The sequence below is a fragment of the Chroicocephalus ridibundus genome, chromosome 5 (genome assembly GCF_963924245.1).
Source record: "Chroicocephalus ridibundus chromosome 5, bChrRid1.1, whole genome shotgun sequence".
In the NCBI taxonomy this organism is placed as follows: Eukaryota; Metazoa; Chordata; class Aves; order Charadriiformes; family Laridae; genus Chroicocephalus; species Chroicocephalus ridibundus.
In genome coordinates this window covers 72,558,899-72,579,189 of record NC_086288.1, presented here as the reverse complement: position 1 = coordinate 72,579,189, position 20,291 = coordinate 72,558,899, and the positions used below count along the sequence as shown (strand labels likewise).

Here is a 20,291-nt window from a genome sequence, read left to right as displayed (position 1 = left end):
CGTACTGGGAAAGTGCAACTGAACACATGATCATTTTTATTGAGAAAAAAAAAAATCAGTTGAAGAATCCATCAATTCAATTCCAATTTGCTTAAAAATGCATATTTGGCTTAAAATTAATAGACCATTTTTATGCTTGATATTCCTTACGGGCCACACTAAGCATATAAAGGAACTAAATGGGATCTTATAATCAGAGAATAATACTCTGATCTACATATTTCTTAGAAACTGTCTTTATAGATGTGTGGTACATACAGAATTTGAAATTGGCGTGTCTTAAGATTTAAACAGTACAGATTTTTAAACTCTACAAGAAAGATAGGCAAGACACTTCTAATACAAAAACTAAGCAAGAACCCTATGCAACATTTTGGCTTTACCTTATCAAATTTTGTTCTATCAGCCACATCAAGGTCAGAGGCAGACATGTTCCCCATATCCAACAGTGAGGATGACTGAGACCTACGGTTTCCTGAACTCTGAACAGAGAGTTTATTTAAGCTAGAAGTAGACCCAGTCAATTTTCCAGAACTTCCATGAAGACCTGTGAAATAAAGACACTATGAAGGAAAGAAGTAAAGGCAGAATAAAATAATCAAGAACAGGTTCATTACAGAACGTATGAGATCAAGAGTTGCTAGTAGTCCTACACTAAAATCAAACAATTCAATTTTTGTCTAAGCTGCAAATGCTTTTGCTATAAACACATTCTTTTCTCATTAAAGGGTAACTGAAATTCTTCAAGTTTCAAAGTACAATGTAGCTGTATAAGCCCTCATTGTAAAGTATAGAAAAAGGTATAAAAGGAACAAAACTGTGAAATACAGGAATATCTATAGGGCGAGATATTCTCCTTGAAAGCTTGGAAGCAAAGGCCAGTTATGATCTTTGTGAATGTACTTTGGGCACAGGCTGCCACAAGCAAAAGAATCAATCCACAAGAGGGAAAAATGTAAAAAGCTTTATATACACACAGGCATGTTTTTCATCTTGAACTTGACCTTTCTGTTGTTAACATCCTTTTGTCAACATAGTTTGCTCCAGCTATTTTGCTACAATTCCCCAGTAACTCTAATGCTAACACTCCCCTCTCCTTTTCATTGTAATTAATATTCAGACATTTCTTCCTGATACCGTGGGGGCTTCTCCTAGGTGAGGAGCATATATTTATTTTTTTTTCCCCCCAAAATTTTCAGAAATGTTGGAACAGGATGTAGAAAGCTAGTAACAAAAAAGAACAAGAAATCATCAATATTTGACCCCCATGTAAACTTCTCACATCTCAACCACAAAGAAACTCCAAAGCAATCCAGTAAGTTTCATTTAACTGCTATGTTGGTATCTAGGCTAGGGACACAAACAAGACAAAGTCTATACATCTAATAAAAGTTGTTACCTCAACCTACTGGAAGAGTTGGAAAACTACGACAAGCTCTCAGGCACAAACATATTTTTTAGATCAACTAGTAGCATGGGAAAACCAAAAGTTGTTGCCTTTACCTGCAAACTTTCTCAACTTCTACATTGGGCCATTTTAGCCGTGCTTCATTTTTGCCTTGCAAAAACAACGATTCTGCTATAATGCTTATTTCATTCTGAATGGAGCGCTTCAGTGTTAGGTAGAGTTTTCCATGATGCAGCACCACATGTTTACATCGACACACATGCATTGACAATACCAACTAATGCAACTAGTTATACTCACTCTCAGTCTCCTGTTTGACAGCACTTTCTTTTCGAGGCAGTGTAGCTGGGATGGATTAGGTTGCAAGCATCAAAGACAAAGACAAGTTAAAATGCAGTTTGCACAAACCATGCACAAGATGCAAGTTAAGCTCTAACTGGAAAGAAACATGCAGAGAACTATAAGCAGCAAGTAACTACATTGCAAACACATTTAGTTGGAGAGGTACTATTCTAGAAATTCAGTATCTAAGCTACATGGAAAACAGAGTAAGTTTCTAGGTATTAAACTTTGCTTTTTCATTTTTGGTAACATGTATTTAAGTTCTCCCAAATTGAGAATTCCATTAAATTAAGGTTTTATTTGTCAGGGTTGATATTGCAGAAGACTCAGTTTCCAAGATCAATCATCACATCAATAACAGACATGAAGAAATTAAAATATATTTACGTAATTTTGTACTGAGTCAGAGATAATGTCCACCTCTTTAATTTAAAAAACACACACCAATACTGCAAAATCATTCATATCTGGTAAAACTGGCTAACCTTTTTTGCTTTCACAAATCAGGATGTTTACATAGAGAATACATCTTTTGTATTCATGCTGCACCAAAAATTGATGACTGCAAATTCAGAGAGGATGAAAACAATAAATATATAGCAAAAAAAGTTACACTGTGTTTTTTTGATTTTTCATGGGTTTTTTTACAGAATAGAACAGTTTCCTCAAGTGGACTTCAATATGAAATTTAGAGTAAACAGGCATCTGTAGTAAATAGAGAATCCCTAACCAGTAAAAGGCATTTGCATACATACACTAAAAGCAGTATGTGGTATTAAGAAGATCTTGATGAGGATGGATGCTACAAGCCCCCCAAAATGGAGCAGGCAAGCAGAATCTAGTGTAATAGAACGAGTAAATATTTCTAAATGCCACAAACATGTCTTAAATACCAGATGTTCTCAAGTAGGCAACACTACTGACAATCGTAACATCAAACTCATATTAAATTCCAGCCTAGTTTTTAGATCTTGGGGGTTTTGGCAGTTTTTGAATAAAAAGGTTTAGGCCCGATATATTTCGCATATGCATCTGTCATTCTTCATCATCCAGGCAAAGATCAGGCCCTGGACAATCAGGGGAGCCACAGTGGCTTTAAGAAGCCACATCGTATAAACATACGACAGTAGTAGCACTCTCTCCCACATTGATTTTATGGTATTTAAGTATCAAAGTCTTGGCTAACCAGAAAAAAAAAAAAAGAAAATTAAGAAAAAAAAGACTACTTAAGACAAGTGTGAATGCTTACGACCCAGATATTTTTTTTGCCATAAAAATGCAGACAAAGAACCTTGCGCTAGCACAGAATGCCAGAATTCTCCCAGCACCCCCTCTGCGTTTGAGGCATTCAAATAGCAGCGCTATTCCCAAAGCATGAAAAAAAGGCAAGAACACACACCAACACAGCTTGGAAACAGGTCGTCTTTAGCGTCCGAGTACAACTGGAGCATTATGCACCTACACTATTCCTTAAATAAGCTTACTATTAAGGAGTGATGCATTTTAAATTAATGTGCAACTAGTCATAGTACAACCACTACCTTCAACATAGAAGCCTGTGAAGTTACACACTGTTATAAGCTGTTACAAAATAAATACATAACTTGATATTTAAATGGTGCAATGAAATCATATTTATATAAGGAACAGCTTTTTTAACATATGTAATTTGCATTCCTTCTTTAGATTAGTACTGAGGACTGAAGATTTTTTTGATCTAATTCACTGTCAAATTTGCTTGTGTCCTCAAATATGTGGCCACTGATAACTGTTACTTAATGGCTTAATTACCATTCATAACATCAATTATTCTAGGAGAGTTCCCACTGGATACAGTTTCCAGTAATGGCTTTGTGACTGGTTCCTACAAATTTTCAAAGAACTGGGCACTTGGGCCAACTTTTGCATATCAGTCAGCCACAGACTCAGACATAAACATACTCTTTGTAAGACTGTGACAATGTAATATTACAACAGAAATCAAACCAAGAGAATCGGTTAAAAAAAAAAAAAAAAAAAAAAAAAATCTTCGCTGCTCTCCTCCTTGGCTAATCTGTGCAAAGTTCAAACGCATAAGGTTTGCACAAGTACACGACAGAAGCTTTGTCAAGGTACAGCTTTTCCGCTGATGAATTGCAGGATCTCCTTCTCCAAAATGCCTGATCACTCCATAGCATTTACAGATGTTAGGAAATTGCTGCAAAAACTGTCTCCTCACAAATGCAAATCACAAAAAAAGTGCCAGGATGAAGTGTTTAGAATGTTTTAGAAATCAATTTATATTAGGATAAAGTGTTTCATTCTTGCAGTAAGACAGCTTTTCAAGATTTATGGATTTAACTGCTCTGACAAAGACACATAATGGCAGCACTTGCTCTCCACGTCCAACAGCTTGCCAAGACTTATCTTTCCAGCTCCCCCCCCCTCCCCCAAGCAAGCCTCACCACTTTCCTGCTCGCTTCCTTTCATTACTTTTTTTCTGTTCTCTACCATCAGACTTCAAAGTATAAGTTCAGGACCTTGGTTCTGAGTTCATGGGCTTGACAGAACATACTCGTTAAAGCTGCACATTATTTCTGAATTTAGAAAGTGGTGAACTGTGGCAAATATAAGAATTTTAAACAAGTTTTGAAACAGTGCACTTTAAAATATAGAATAGCCGATATATAAATACACCTATATCACTGTTGCTTTCTAAGTATTCAGGTTTGGTTTGTTTGATTTTTTTTTATTTTTTTTTTTTTAAAAGCTTCACTTCCATACTCACACTAGACTATTTAATTCTAGCAGAAATACATACTGCCTTAAACAGAAAGACCTACAAGTTAACAAAGTATGATTTCTAGTTTCAGACTACATGGGTAAATCTCACTGAAAACACAATGAAAACACAAGTTTCCTGAGGCAGAATTAGCATTAAAACTAGCTTCTTCAAAATTCACCCAGAACTTACTAAAAGCAGAAGTAATAGCAGAAGGAACACACACACATGTGCTGCCCAAGCTTTCTTTAATTACAAGAGTTGATTTTTCAAATTTTTTCCAGTAATAAAGTGAGATAGTTCAAGTAATAAAATATGGTTGATAGTTTGTTAAAAACTGAGTGTAGATTTGAAAAGCTGAGAAATACCACATTTTATCCTTCTATCTTGACCAATTTCACAAGGTTTCAGTTGTGCTACTTTTGGCCTTGTGGAAGTCAGAAGTTTTACCGGTTCTGGTTTTCATCCAGCTTCTTCCACCTTGCCAAAAGTAAACAATTTTACACGATTATAAAATTGGCCCTAGGTGTTGTAACGAGTATTTTATAAGCAAATAATAAGATTCAAAGCAAGATGTGTGCCTCCTGGAACCTTACCAAACTTTTTTCCTTCTCTGGTTGTGCCCGTCATCTTGATCTTGGCGACTTCAAAGAAGTCTTTTATTTCCCTTTCATATAGTCGTGATAAATAATCCATATAATTCTTAAAAGAAAAACGTAAAGTTAGTTAACAGGTACACATATTGATTTTGTTCTATTACAGTTAAATAGATCTTAAAAACCCAGAAGTATATAAGTTCTACTAAGTAACAAACTGTTTTGCATTATATATGTGAGTATATTTATATTTTTATAGCATGCACATGATATTTAAGCAGGTTATGTTCAATTTCCTAGTAAGTTCATTGAGCATTAATCAGAAACTGCTACTTCTCCATAAGGAAAGATATGCAATGGGTACATATAAATAGGATTACTAGTGGCGAAGCATCATAGAATTCCATTCAAGGGCAGCACCATTCCTTGTAGCGTCTTTTACTTGACTCTTACTATGCCCCCAAAAAGCAAACAGGATGCCACTCCTACACATCTTCCTGAGTACGTGACCTCCTTCATTACTATTCTTACAAGAAAAGCAAAAGACCAGAAAACTTTGGGAGGCACAAACTCCGTGTGCCTACTTACTACAAGATTCAATTAGTCCTAAAATGATTTGTTTGCCACACTGCCAAAAGTAAGCCGAAATTTTAAAAAGACAAGAGGCACAATAACTGAAAAAATCCGAATATTATCTGGCTTGTTTAGATGTTTAGTACACAGGTTACAATATTTTACTTTATTGACAAAGATGACCCACGAATTTTTTTTTCCTACATTCCTCAAAATTTTTTTTACTTAGCACACACAATACATAAACATATGTACGTCTTAGTTGATATTTGTCCTCAGTGTAAGGCAAATGGTCAATGAATGATTGACATCTTCATGATCTTCTAATAAAAAAAAACTATTTCAAAGCCATTTTAAGAGTCTAATTTAAATCTTCCACAGTTGAGCTTTTAAGAATGACCATACTTTTTTATTAATAAAACACAACTTGTTCTGTAAGGGCTAACTTTCCCTTAACTTCTATCTAAATGCTTTCTATACTTCTGTAGTAATTCTTTCACTACGTGACAGTTTTAAACACAGTAGATAAAAGCTACATATATACAAAGCCAAAATGTTTCTATTTAATCTACTTTACAAGAGACCTCTGAAGTTTTTGGTATTGCCAAGTGAAATGAACACCTGTTGAAATAAAGATGTCACATAGGCAATAAGCACATCAACATGAAAATAGCTTAATCATTTTCCTTACTAGACTGTAAAATGGGAAACCTGTTTTACATAAATATTAAGATTAATAACTTATGATACCTCAGAACAGAGACATAGAATCTTGGAGGGGAAAGAAATACCAGATAAATACCAAAAAAAAAAAAAAAAAAGAAGTTTTCTACTCCAAAGAGGAATCCAAAGTGGATTAAATTTAATGTAAAGGAGTATTAAAAGCACATGCACATACACACAGGCAATTCTTTTGACTCTCAAAAATAGTATATTCTGTACATTTTCTAGCATCATTTGAGCACTTCACGTACCTTTGTTAGCCCTTCGTATTTTGCATAATCTGTGTTCTTGAGCCACTCCATCAGTTTAGCATATCGAAGTAAATCTCTGTGAAATGGATGGTGATTGGGTAATGTCAATTCAACAGAGTGCTGGGCAAGAGTAGAACTCTGATCGTGACCCTTGATAAGAGAAAATATTAAAGTAAATCTGAAAGCACTATACCGATGTAGTAGAAGTTTCCTGAAAAACTTAAAATGAAGACAGTGTCCCATTCAGACAAACAGAAAAGCATCAAAATATCTTTCACAGAAATAAAGTCTAGAGATGCAGATTGAAAAGATGCCTGACATAATACGGACACTGAGATGTTACAGCTGTGGCAGATAATTCATCTTAGAAAGCTTGTTCATCGTAAGGCTCTTGTTTACCACTTTGCCTTCAGGGTGAGTCAATTTGGCATTTTTTGCACAAGAATGCAAGGTACCCTTGAGTGAAGATTTAGTGATAAGTGTTCAATTGTTTCTGAAAAAATTTAAGAGATTATTACATTACTTCTCTAAACCAAAAAAAAAAAAATGCATAGCTGCTTCTCTTCAAAGATATTGTTCCCACATACCGTAACACATTTCAAGTCCCAGGTCAGTGGGTGGCCTAGGTAATTCAGGAAGCAAGCAAGGTAACACCACGTTTCAGCCACGTAGCAGAACACAGAACTGTCACCCCTGGGTTAATGGAGGGGAGGATGGGACTTAATTTCAAAATGGTTTTAAAGTTTTCTGTAAAGTCTTTTTTACCTACCTTGCAATAAATACAGCAACAGAACTTGATCTTAAGTATAGTTTGTGCCATGCCAACACAAAAAGATTGTCCTAATTGGTCTCCCATTCCTGTAGCATAACATGCAGGTGGTTTAAAACTGCATTTGCATGTCTTTAAGTTGGAAAAGAAGCCAGTTTGGATCACAGAGTCAAAACTAAAGCAACTTTGGCTCACCCTTCTCTATTGTATTGGGTACTAATCAGTTCAAGTCTTTGGTTAAAAAAGCCCTACAAGCTTCCACAATACATTCACAGACTTTTGTCTTAAAAAAGTGAAGATGAGAGCCTTGGTATTATTTGTAAAATAATATAATTATTTGTATCCAACATGAACGTGCACGTACTTTAAATCCTGTTCTCTCAACGACATAAACTGAGACACAAACGGACCCAAAGAAACAAGTCCTAGACAGCTTCATTCATTTATTCTCAGAGACAATGGTGAAGGGTCACACTGTTAATCTCCCTTCTAAAAACAATCTTGTAGCCTGACTCCAACAAAAAGCCAACTTTGTAAAGTGTAATTGTTGCAACATATAATTTGGAATTATAATCCAGACAGCATTAGCTGCTGATGTGACTCCTGAGGTTACACTCGATACCGTGTGTACTTCTGGGCATGCATATAGCAAATATTTTCAACAGATCTTTGATACGCTTCCATAAAAACTAGACATAGAAAACCATTTACAGTTCTCTCTCCCATCCCCCGGTGTGCAAGGTTCCTACAGCATGCACTTTAATGTTCAAGTTCGTTACAGTTTAAGATAATTTACCTGGTGGCTTTCACAGCTTTCTTAACTATGTCAGTCCAAAGGCTAGTTCATATTACTGCTAGGATATACTCAGCTATCCAAATTTTTATTGCTTCTTTCCTATAACAATTTTATTCATGTCCCTTGATCACATACAACTTATTTTTGCTTAGTAGTTGCATTCTTCATAAAGCTAGATGACAAATTCCCTCCCAAAATAAATTTCTCTCTCCAAGCCAACTTTTCCCACAGGACTAATCATTCTGGATGTCCTGAATTACGTCCTGTTCAAGTCTGCTCCAAAACATTATGGAGCGTCTAGGTATCCCTTCTTCATCTAATTAACAGGCTTCCTCTCACTACATATACATTTCTACTAACCGTTACCAAATGTTATACAATAACATACAATATTATTGTTACCATATAATATACAATATAATTGTTACCAAATTTATACAAACTGTTACTGTAAGGTTGTTACTCAATTATTTCATAGTTTTAAAGTTTCAAGCTATCTCATATTTCAAAGGCAAAAAGCCCAGAGTTGCATTTTAATTGAATGCTGAACCTCGTTGTTAAAGATTTATTTAGTTTTTTTAAAGTTATAGACACACAGTAAGGTTAATCAAATATTATTAGGACACAGTAAAGACAACTACATTAACTTAGTTATTATTAGTTAGTTACTGCAAACAGTTTTTAACACTGCAGTGAATGTCAATCCAAAGTTGCATTTCTGTTTTAAACTTTTAAGATTTATTCTTAATTTTACATAAAGGAGATGAAGCACCTTCATATCCTATAACAGTAGTTTGAATGCCAGCATTGGGTTTGTTTGTTTTTAAAAAAGAACTCCATCTAAGGAGCTCCGAATCAGGATATGTCTTGCTTGTATTAGCAGTTGTGTAGACATGATTGTATTTTCATTTGCCATTTTAATTTAGAAATCTTTATCTGCCTTAGTTTTTTTCGGAAGTGCTTTTTTTTTTCCAAGCAACATTCTAAACGAATAATGCAACTCTTCAGATGTTAAAGGTAACAAAGTATCCCAGTTAGACTTTTCAAAAACATGAGACTGCAAAATTGCTATATTCTATTCATCAAACTAACAAAACAAGCTCATTTTTAGTAAGATAACACAAAAATCTTGTTACACCTCCAACACTTGAATCCATACCTCAAAATGAAGTACACAAACTTTTTTTTTTCTTTAGCAACAAGCAAAAAGGCTTTGCAGAGACTCAACTCTTCCAGTTAATGAACTCTTCCTGCTTAACCTTACAGCAAGGTCATATTTTTTTATCTGCTGATAACAGCTAACAGCAGGCCCAAACTTTCCAGAGGGCAAGTTTATATGAAAGACAACGGTGAGGCCACTACTAGTAGCAGAATTTTTTAAAAAAAATAGATATATAAATATGCAAATTGGTAATAGCATTCTCAATAGCACTGAAAAGTCTCTTTAGAAGTATTTCATCTAATACATGCAGTATTACATAGTAATAATAATCTCTTACTGCTTTTAAAAATAAAATCCTCAGAACAGAACATCAGAAAAGACATTCTGTTAAACAGTCACTTTTATACGCAAGTCCAATATTCAAACTTTGTGAATGCATTCACACAGGACTTACACAACATAGCTTCTACTCGCTCATTGAGAGGTCAGGACACATAGTCTGTGCTCAGGTTTTCAAAATATTAGAGTTCACAGGAGAAACCTATCTTCTTCAGAACAGAAACTAAAGGCGAAAAATTTAACACGCTGTAGAACTGGAATTCTTCTGCAAAGTGAAAAAATATAGGAAGCGCTTATGTTTGCCATAAAATGCCAGGCTTGTACTCTCAAATGGAATTTTCTATACAATTACCCAGCATAACTCTATTCCATTTTCTGCACACAGTCTAATACATAAAAACAAAAACTTTTAAAACCTTGATTGTGCTAATATGTATAAGAACTGATTTATTTTTTGTCTACAAGTATTGTGATTTCACACAACTGCAGTATCTGTACAGTTGTACACATATTACAATTTCCTGAAAATACTTTTCCTCCATACACCTTGATCTGCCTCTCAGCAATTTCTGGAGATCAGACGAGAGGAAAGTTATCTCAAACAGATAAACAAAGCATGAGGACTGATAAAAATACTGGAAGGGAGAAGGAACATTAAGTCTGATGCTCTGCAATTGGTAAGGATAAATTTCTTTTTGTAAAGCCAAAGATGCAGCTGCTAGTTAGAAAAGTCAAGCTCCAAAAAATTAGTTAGAAAAGCTTGTATCAAACCCGATGTACTCACTGGAACTGAAAAAGAATGGGACCTGCTATATAGTTGAAGGAAGTTCCGAGTCAACTAATTGGAGATAAAAAAAATACATAAATTAAAAAAACCTGATGCTATAAAAGACATCCAGCGTTTAGGAAACAAGTCTCGGAACACTGATTTCTGAATTTTTCCAGTTAAGACCCACAAAAATTAATGTTTAGACATTTTACTCTGTATGGTTTGTTTTGGGATTTTTTTTATGGCCCTTGAAGTTCAGACAGCAAGAACTCCAACGTTCTCAGCCTCTGACATCCTTAAAAAAAAAAGTCAATGCTTTTTCTCCTCAATTAATCAATCTTTATAATTAAAATAAATCCTTATATATCATACGATGTGTTTAATTCAGATACCAAACCCACTAAAGAGAGGTGAGGGTTTGTTTTTGGTTTGTTTTTTTTAATGTAAGAGACTTCTGTAGGCAACTATGATTTGGTGTGCTTAGTAATATCTCTGCCTGAAGTGCCTCTAGCAGTCCATTCATTTACTGATTACACAGAACATTTCCCATTTTAGGTGGATTGTTTTTCTTCTCAGGAAAAGATTGTGACTGAAAATTTCATATAAAATAGTAAGAAACAATACCTGCTGAACAAATACGCTGTTCAAATGACTGGCAAGTCTCCGTGCAAACTGCTCACGCAAGTCACTAAACCGCTGCTGCTGTTGTTTCACTGCATGAAGCATATCATGTCCTAAAAGCAAAAAGAACTTCACAGAGTACAAAATATACAATAATATATCATACGTGGGAACCAAAAGGACCAGAGGTCACAATTTCCTCAATCTACAGGAACCAAAAGCTAAGACTAGTTAGATAGATTTTGTATGTTAGACTGCAGCCTAACAAAAACATTACCTGGACGAAGAGCTACATTCATACACTGCAGAAGGGCATCTGCTGCGTTAGTGCAGGCCTCAATGCCTCGAGAAGATGTCAGATCTCCCTCCTGAAGGGCCTTTATATGACCTTTAGCCAAATCCATGTGATTCTACAAAATAATGGATAGTACTGTCCATAAGCCAGAAGCAAGTTAGCTTGCTATGCTGAATCAAGAATGATAAATACAATTCCATCACTATAAAAACTTACTGAAGTTAGTGCAATAATAAAACAGAAAAAGAAACTCATTATTTTAAATGAACCTCATATACAGTTACTAAAAACAGTAGCACCCTAAAAGAATTTTATACCTGACGTGAACAACCATAGTAAACACAATAAAAATGCTTACCACTAAGAACTCTATCTCTGACAGTAGCTTCACATTATTTGTGTTGCTGAGATGGATTAGATGATTGCTTTCTGAAATTTGATCCATTTGCTCTTTTACACTCTGAAGCATTTCTTCATAACTGCTCAGCTTTAGCTCAATTTGGTCAACTTCCTTTAGAGCTTCATCCAGCAACTTCATCAAGATATTCACCTGTTTCTCCGAGGCCATAATTGACTGGATATTTGCCTGTACAGAAGATGAAGCCACATTTTAAGAGACATTTTTATATCTCAAAAGCATTCTGATATCTCCTTCTGTCTCTATTGCTGTCAAATAAACACTTTCCAAAACTCTTTATGAAAGAGACAATATAAGCTTGTAGTACTTCTCATTTAAAGTGTTATTGAACACACCAGTCCCTCAGTCTATAACACTATTTCATAAAGAAACGATACAAAGACAAAACTTTGCTCAGATTCTTAGAGTTGAAGTAGTGATCTGCACAAAACTAAAAACCAGACAGTAATCCGTACTACACTGGAATATTTTTAGTTCCAGAATAACAGCTTAGGTGATAAGGTCACATTTTCTGTTGAAAGATCAGCTATTGCTATGATAACAGCCATTTTCAAAATATAAGAGCAACATACAACTTGACAATTTGAGGAGGTCGTTGACTGTTCCCTCAAGACTGTAACCCCTGCATCCCCTTAAGTTTTCTAAATGACCTCTAGAATGTTGGGTTGTTTAAAAAGCAAAATAACGAACAATCTAGTACTGTTACAGACAGTCGAATACTCCAATGTTATCAGACTAAACCATGCTCCTAATTACACCGGGAGTAGTATTTTAGGCATAAGAGTTCACATCCGTGGACATGAATGCCTATTCTCTCTCTCTCTCCCTTCACCTCTGCGTTCAAGAAAGGTATATGCAGAACGCCTCCCCTTTTTCTTCTCAACTCCTCATTTGAAAGCCTGTGACTCACCCCCGAAGGTCTGGAAGGTAAAGAGCAAAGTTGAAGATATTTAAAATCTGATAATAGGATGTAGCTCTGCTTAGGAGCAGATATACACTTACATTTAAATATGCAGCAGAACATGTTAGCTACTTTTTCAAGGAACACTACGTGGTCAGTATCAATGAAAACAGCTCAACATGCTAACACACTGTACACCAGAAGAAACATTTACCCCATCTAGGACTTGTAGCTCTCTCGACAACTTCTCTGCAAAGGCTTCAGCATTAGAAATAGCATATTCACACCCTTCCATCATTATTTCAATATCTTGTTCCTCTCTTGCATTTAACTCCTGGTATTCATCCACAGCTTCTTCATCACCTCCTGCTACACTTTGATTCTCTCCACTTGGAACGGACTCTTATGTAGAGAAAGGAAATAAAATATGTTATCAAGTGCAGAAAGGCACAAGCATTTTAAGAGTACTTACTCTTTGTAAGTACTTTGTTTGTAAGGTAGTATGTTTGACTATCTTTAAGTAAATGAATCCATGAAACATTTTTCATAACAAGCACCTGCTACCTGTGTACACTTTTTTTCAAGTCTCAGTCTTCCATGGGCTTTATTAATATTTCCAGAACTGGTTCCCAACAGTGATGTTTTCCAAATTATGCAACATAAGCAAAATACAAATAGCTACCTTCCTTTATTGTATGTAATCAACATCAAAATATATTACAGTATTACACTAGACTTGTTAGCGGAAGATCAGTAGAAGTTAGAGTCTCTCTTGGTAAACAGAGCATAAGGGAAACATACTGAAGTTGATTAAGAAATGTATCGTTGAATAAGTAAAAGTTATCTTGAAAAGCATATTATTTAAGAAAAATTGCTTACAAAGCAAAATAAAAGAAAAAGGTGTTACGCACCTTCTGCAACTTTAGGCAGTTCTGAAGAATTAAAAGGTATGGGAAAGCAGAGGAAAGGAAGCAGAGAATGTTAGCTAGACAAAGCATGAACAGTGTGTATATTCTTAAGTGGCAGTAAGTTTTAATGTTTTAATATTGCACAAACGTGAAAAGTTAGAGGTTGGTTAAAAACAAATTTCAATCAACACCTAAATACAGAAGTGCTATCCCTCCCTGTTTTACATTTCTAATTCAAGTTCTTCTGCACACGCCAGTCTAGTGTTTAATATCAACAGTTTAACCACTTCTGACAGGCTCAATGTGAGATATGCTTACTCATTAGGCTTTATGAAAAAAAATTAACTATTAAAAGATAAGATGACTGTAAAAATATTTACTACAGCACAAGTGAACAAGATACAAAGCCTTCTTAAAAACCAGCCACGTAAACTGTAATGGGGTCCAGCAGAATTTCACTCATGCTTCATAGTTTATAAACTAGAAATCTGATATTAAACCTCACATAACCTTTAGCATGTTACTGAAGCATTGCTTTTTAAAGCATTTTTTTTAATTCAGAGGAAATGAAAACAGGAACAAAAGCAGATTCATTATACATTTAGACCTACCAGATCTTGCAGGTAAATTTTATTTCATTCAAGAAACAAAATGTCTTAGAAATACAATAAGCTTATCAATATTTAGAACTTCATTAATGAAGTATTTTGTCTTGGTTCTCAGTTCACTAACAGAAAATCTGTTATCTAGTCACTTTGTTTATCTGAAGACTTTGAAAATATAAAAGACTAAAATTGAATAGGAAAACACACCAAGATTAGGATGATTTAAGTATATCTTTTTTACATCAATAATTATTAAAACTTTATATGTAACATACAGTTGTAGAAATGTACCTTCCAAAAGCTGTGAACTAACATTAATAAAGTCAATTTTCTTTCTAAGATATCTCTGATTGAGTTTCCAGATACATGAAATGAAGGTGTTCTTTTCCACTGTGCTGCTCGCAACCCATTTGTACACTTTGTCAAAATGCAAGTCAAATTCAGGATTCTCCTGCAAAAGATGAGATATATTACAGGCTCAGTAGTCAAATGATTCTCTGAGCAGCAGAGATTGTTTAAGCATTTATTTATTGAGATGACAGGATAAAAGTGAAATTACACAGAAGCCAACCTTAAGCTGATACACGAACACTGGCACCCTGATGCACCTTAATGAAGGTGCTAAAACATTTGAAGTTGAAAGACCAGAATCCACGCTATGAAGACAGTATTTTGTCAAGCCAGATAAGGCAACAGTAACACATAATACAGACATCTATAAGAGTTCCAAGAAACATTTGACAGTGCTGTCTGCCCTGAAACACTGTCCTTAGATGGACTTAGGCCTTGTGTTAGCCTTCTGAAACTAAAAAAGATAGCTGTAATTACTGACAAGGTATACAACACAATTCAAGAAGAGGGGAATAGACAAGGGAAAAAATGATGAGTACTTCATATATTTCATAGATATGATAGTATTTGATAGCACTGAACAGGATAGAAAAGACCATTTGGTATTTTAATGGTAAAAAACTACTATAGAAGTATTTTTAACTAGATTTATTGTCTGATGAGAACATTGCTTTGATAACATCTGATTAAAGTACTTTCCTTTCTACAGCCACTTATGAACTCAGTAGGGACTGTAAATGGTAACAGTCTGTTTTAAAGATCACATTCCAAGCTTTTCACAAGGTCCAGCCTCCTTATGATGAAAAATGTTATTGCCTCAGGTACGTGTTAAAATCTTACTTATATATAGTTTGTAAAAACTACTATTGCTGCTACTTATGACTTAATGCTGTCACTACCATCTGCAGAAGCAGGCTGCATATGAAACCACACATGATAGGAAATGGTATTTCCTGTAGAGCACAATAAAAGCAGTTCTGTTTTTTCTGTAGCTTATATTGATAAACATAATTACCATAAATTTCTAAAACAAGAGTATCATTGCATAAAATTTGAGTTGGCCGACAACTAGTGCAGGAAAGGCCTGTGTTAAGAGTTGCACAGGATCACATTTGGAAACCAAAACACGATTATCAACTTTAATTCTGATGTTTTTTACTGAAACAGTTTGGCATTCGATGTTTGTTTTTTGAAAGCAAATTTCAAAATCACTCATTAGAATGGTACATACATTACAGCACATTGATGAAAACAGTTAACCAAATTCTGTTTTGCAAGAAAAAGCCCTGAAAGATGCTCTAATTTTAAACAGAACCTTAAACTGAAAGAAGCAATTCTCCAACACAGTATTTAGGAACAGCAAGGAAAATCTAAAATCTAGCGAACAGGTATGTTTTGTTGTTACAGTTATCCATATATTTAATCTAAACTTGGAGAGGGGGAAAAAAATCAAAGAATTTTCAACTTCATAGTTTTCTGCACTATTCTTCCAAATCACCAGTTAACAGAATATAAAACCACACACCATGGGATAAAGAGTTTTCACCTCTGTCTGTTTGTACATCTTAGGTTATGACAACAGATATATTTAAATGGTCAAAAATAGGTTGTTCTCATTGTTCTAGGGAAAAGAACACCACCTCAGGACCATACACTTTCCAACAAATGGCCAGTGTCATGATTCAGAGAACAGATAATAAGAGCTCACCTTCAAGCTTATATACTGCTCATTAACAATGTATTGAGTGCCCTAGCAAAAAACATTACAAGCAGCTCAATGTCATTAGTAAAATGGTCATAATTTTTTTTAAGGGGAAACTAAGCTTGGAGTAAAAATTTACATATGACTTGAAACAAACAAAAAAGTACTGGTCCTTAGCACAAGCACTGTACAGTCACTGAGAGATCACTACAAGAAATTGGGCAGATATTCAAAATATTGCTATCCAAGCATATCTAGACTACTCTTACTCAGTTTACCAAGGTTATATTCTTGGAAAAACTGGATGAAAATGCAGCACACGAATTTATGTAATTCCTAATTCATGTGTTATCATTCTAAGCATTAAAGCAGTCAGTATCAAGGAAGTTAACTCTGACTCGGAACCAAAAGGATGCTCTGAATAGAACACTAAATGAAAAAAAAGTTTTACATACTTTAACAGCATCTTTGGCATCAACAACAGCAAGATCTCGAAGCGCCCATGCAGTCTGCCTTTTGTAGAAATCTCCCTTGTCAGATTTTTTCACTTTTACCACATTTACTTGTACTGGTCGTTCCGTTGTCACTGTTAAATGAAGTAAAAGAATAATTTCAAAATGCACAAATTACTTTAACACCTGTTTCTGCTGTATTTCAACTTCTGAAATGAATTACCTGTGACGGAGGTTTCATAATATTTATTTGATGAAAAGAAACCCTTTGAAACATTTTCATCCACAATATCCACAGCTCAGTTTAAGTCTCAGTCAACCAGCTATATGTCTCTATACAGCTTCTGAAGTAATGAACCCAATTTACAGATATTTCTTTGATACAGCAGACCTCAGACCATGGCCACATAAACCGACAAAGCACAGAGGCAACTGGAGATTACAGTCAGAATAAAAATGTTTTCTGACAATTCTCAATCAAAAAAAAAATTCTAGCAAGCTAATTTATTGACAGATACACATCATTTTTTGAAGACATGTAACATAATACACATACACTCAAAGGAACATTAGAACTCAGATCAGTTACTTGCCTTTCCAGAGCCTTCTGCCTTGGACTCTAACCAGTACTCTTATTGCATTTTACTTAGGCTGATCAGCCTAGATGCCTACTAAATCCCCACTTAAGCACTATATAAAGCCTGCTTCAAAAGCCCACCAGTCCGACACAAATAATTTTGATTCTTTCATTTCAAATTTCAATGAGATCTGGGAATAAAAGGGGTTTGTTTCTTTGTTAGCAGAAGCAATAATGTAACTATAAACTACAACTGATTTTCTCCATTAGAAATGGAAAGTACTTATTTCCTTAGGTAAGTAAGGACTAGTAAGTAAGGACTAAGTAAAGTACCCCTTTCCTTAGGGGCAAGAATAAATATTGTAAATAAAGCTAAGACAAAGGCAACTGAATAAAAAACAAAAGTGAAGACAAGAAATACACTGTGGTATTACTATATACCTGTGGCACACAAAAAGCAGTTTCTCTTCTTTTTGCCTGCTTTGCACACGTTCACAATGCTCAACAAGCGTTCATCGTTGGGAGTGAAAATATCCCTCTGTAAAGCATGTTTGATTGCAGTCATTTTCTCTCAGCTGAAAGATTTTAACAAGTCATAATACATTCAGGCACATTTAACACACACAAAAAAGAATATTTACTTACAGCAATGACAGTTTTTTGAAATTAAATTTTACAGGTAACTTAATGAATCATAATCTAGACAAGCATGACATAGCTAGAAGACCAACCCACTTTAGGAAAAAGTCCGAGATAAAGCTTACTATCTTACTTCAGATAGACAACTGTAATTTACCAACACTAGGATGATCCTTCTGCCTAATTTAATGGAGAACAAAAAGCTTCTTAGAAATAAAGTGGAACGTGAGGCATTAACGAACAAAGTTGAAATAAAAGTCAAGAAAAAAAAGACTCCCTCACTAAGTAGTGAAATTTTAGAATGGGTATGAATGCTGTGGATTCGGTAAAAATCTGTATGAAGACAGGTGAACGAAATCCCCCAGAAATTTGACAGGACGGAGAATGTGAAACTAAAGTCACTACAGTAATGACCTTAAATGAAACAAAGTCCAGAATCCTTCAAATATACCTAAAACCTTCAATTAAATTTTCAGGACTTTTTCACCAAATCAAGGTTACACACTTGGCAGGCGAAATTGAAAATAATGTTACATTTAGAGGGAGAAAAAGTGTCTCTGGCTCCCTGCTTTGCAGGAAGATTTCTGGAATGTATTCTGGATACAGTATTCCATGGCAGTCATTCAATCCACCACCCAGATGCCGTAATTTCAAGTCTAACAAATTATTACTTTTGAGTCTTGGTGTACCTTATACACATCCTAATTCTCTTCTGGTAGAGGGAAAAAATCAATCTGATTCAGGATCAGTGTCCCTGCATGCTTCTTCACTCCCTCCTCCCTTGGCATCATGAAGAGAAATACTAAATTAGTACTTGATCCCATGTAATGAGAGCGTTCTAAGTATCCTGATCAAACAGCTTTTTTAAAGCAGAAGCAGTACATCACATTCTATTAGGTGGCAAAAAAAACCCCAAACCAATCAACCAACCAACCAAAACCCAAACAGTCTGTACTAGAGTTTTCTCAGGTTCATACCTCTGTAAAGAACATTTATGGTGGTTATCCGATGTCAAATTCACCATTGCCAATTTCTGGAGAGTTACTAGAAACTTATTATTACCATATGAACGGACCCTGTTTATAACTTAACTTCATCCATCAAACAGGCATTACTTTTTTTTTTTTTAATTAAGAAAAACATAAGACATTGCAGAGGGACCATGTAATAGAAATTAATAATTTTTTTCTTAAATTTATCTTCTGGATATTGAAGCCTCTTTCATAAAAGCTCCCTTAGAACAGCTCCTGGAAGACACAAACTATGGAGACGGATACACACCAAACCTCTCAGCCTCTAGAAAGACAGTGTTGTGTTTCTTTGTTTTGTGTTTTAATGTTTTGCAAAGACCTGCTTCCCTGCTCTCGCCAGCTACCACATTCAATTAAGTGTAACAGGCTGGTCGTCTTCCTCTTTATTCTCAAATGAGGGTCTGGCAATTGCTACAGTAATACAGAATAAAGAAATGCATCTTTGTAGCTGGTAGAAAGTTCAACTTCAAGGCTGTCTAGATGTGAAAAGACCACAGCACAATTTTGCAAAGATTAGTCCATTAGGTTTGACTACTTTGCTGCCTTTTCTTGGATGCATGGACTGGAACTCAGAAACGGAACACTTTTTTAGTTATGGAGTTTCTTATCTAGCAAGGGAGTAACAGGATATTTCAAAACAGGAACGTAAGCAAGCATCTACGCTTAAGTAATAAATCAAGAGATTTCTTCCAGGAAGCAAGTGCTGACCTTGAACCCTGTACTCTAACCAGATGCTAAAAAATAAAGACTTTTGCTGAAAGACAGTAAACAGACATTAGTTGCTCCCTCTCATAGCCTGTAGCAGCAAACACAGGAGATTGTACAGGGACATCAAGGACTGCCCTTGAGATCTTCTGGTACATTGGCAGATTAATGTCACATACCAAATCTGACTATTAGGTTGCACGAATGAGGTGCATCCGCCATTAACAGCAACAGTGTTTTCCTAACAACACCCAGAAGTTTGCTTTCTAGTTTTTCTCCTCGTAAAGAATAGGGTTTTTACAGTGATTTAGGGGAGGCAGAGGAGCAGAAAAGGAGGTAGAGAGACACTGGAGGGGGGGGTGCAGTTGGATCTGCTCACAGGGTTCCCCTACAAGTGATTCACCTCCGCAGTAACAGCAGCGGGAGACAGCAAAGGTGAGAAGGGGCTGTAAGAAGACAAAACTGTCCAGATTCGTGGGATGCATTAACAACTGGTTTGTTTAAAAACATTCACTGAGAGTTCCGATTTTCTTTGGCAATGCCTTCAAGTAAGTATGCAACATGCTCGGAGCAAAGCATTTGTACTTCTAGCGTGTT

At 35.3% G+C, this 20,291-nt stretch overlaps 1 protein-coding gene across 7 annotated transcripts in view; it reads right to left on the bottom strand.

The window, feature by feature from the left end:
• The window catches only part of EXOC1 (exocyst complex component 1), a 31,993-nt gene that overhangs the window by 9,765 nt on the left and 1,937 nt on the right, over positions 1-20,291 (bottom strand). The window contains exons 2-14 of one of the 7 annotated variants that reach the window (XM_063335781.1): positions 17,761-17,894; positions 16,746-16,876; positions 14,529-14,688; positions 13,636-13,656; positions 12,939-13,126; positions 11,764-11,991; positions 11,388-11,520; positions 11,114-11,223; positions 10,505-10,558; positions 6,655-6,804; positions 5,108-5,213; positions 1,709-1,753; positions 384-547 (exon numbers count right to left, since the gene is read on the bottom strand). In XM_063335781.1, coding sequence (XP_063191851.1) covers positions 384-547; positions 1,709-1,753; positions 5,108-5,213; positions 6,655-6,804; positions 10,505-10,558; positions 11,114-11,223; positions 11,388-11,520; positions 11,764-11,991; positions 12,939-13,126; positions 13,636-13,656; positions 14,529-14,688; positions 16,746-16,876; positions 17,761-17,884 — 1,614 coding nt within the window. In that variant the 5' untranslated portion in view covers positions 17,885-17,894. The remainder of the gene's footprint in view (positions 1-383; positions 548-1,708; positions 1,754-5,107; positions 5,214-6,654; positions 6,805-10,504; positions 10,559-11,113; positions 11,224-11,387; positions 11,521-11,763; positions 11,992-12,938; positions 13,127-13,635; positions 13,657-14,528; positions 14,689-16,745; positions 16,877-17,760; positions 17,895-20,291) is intronic. The other 6 variants (XM_063335784.1, XM_063335785.1, XM_063335782.1 and 3 more) reach the window with 6 other exon arrangements.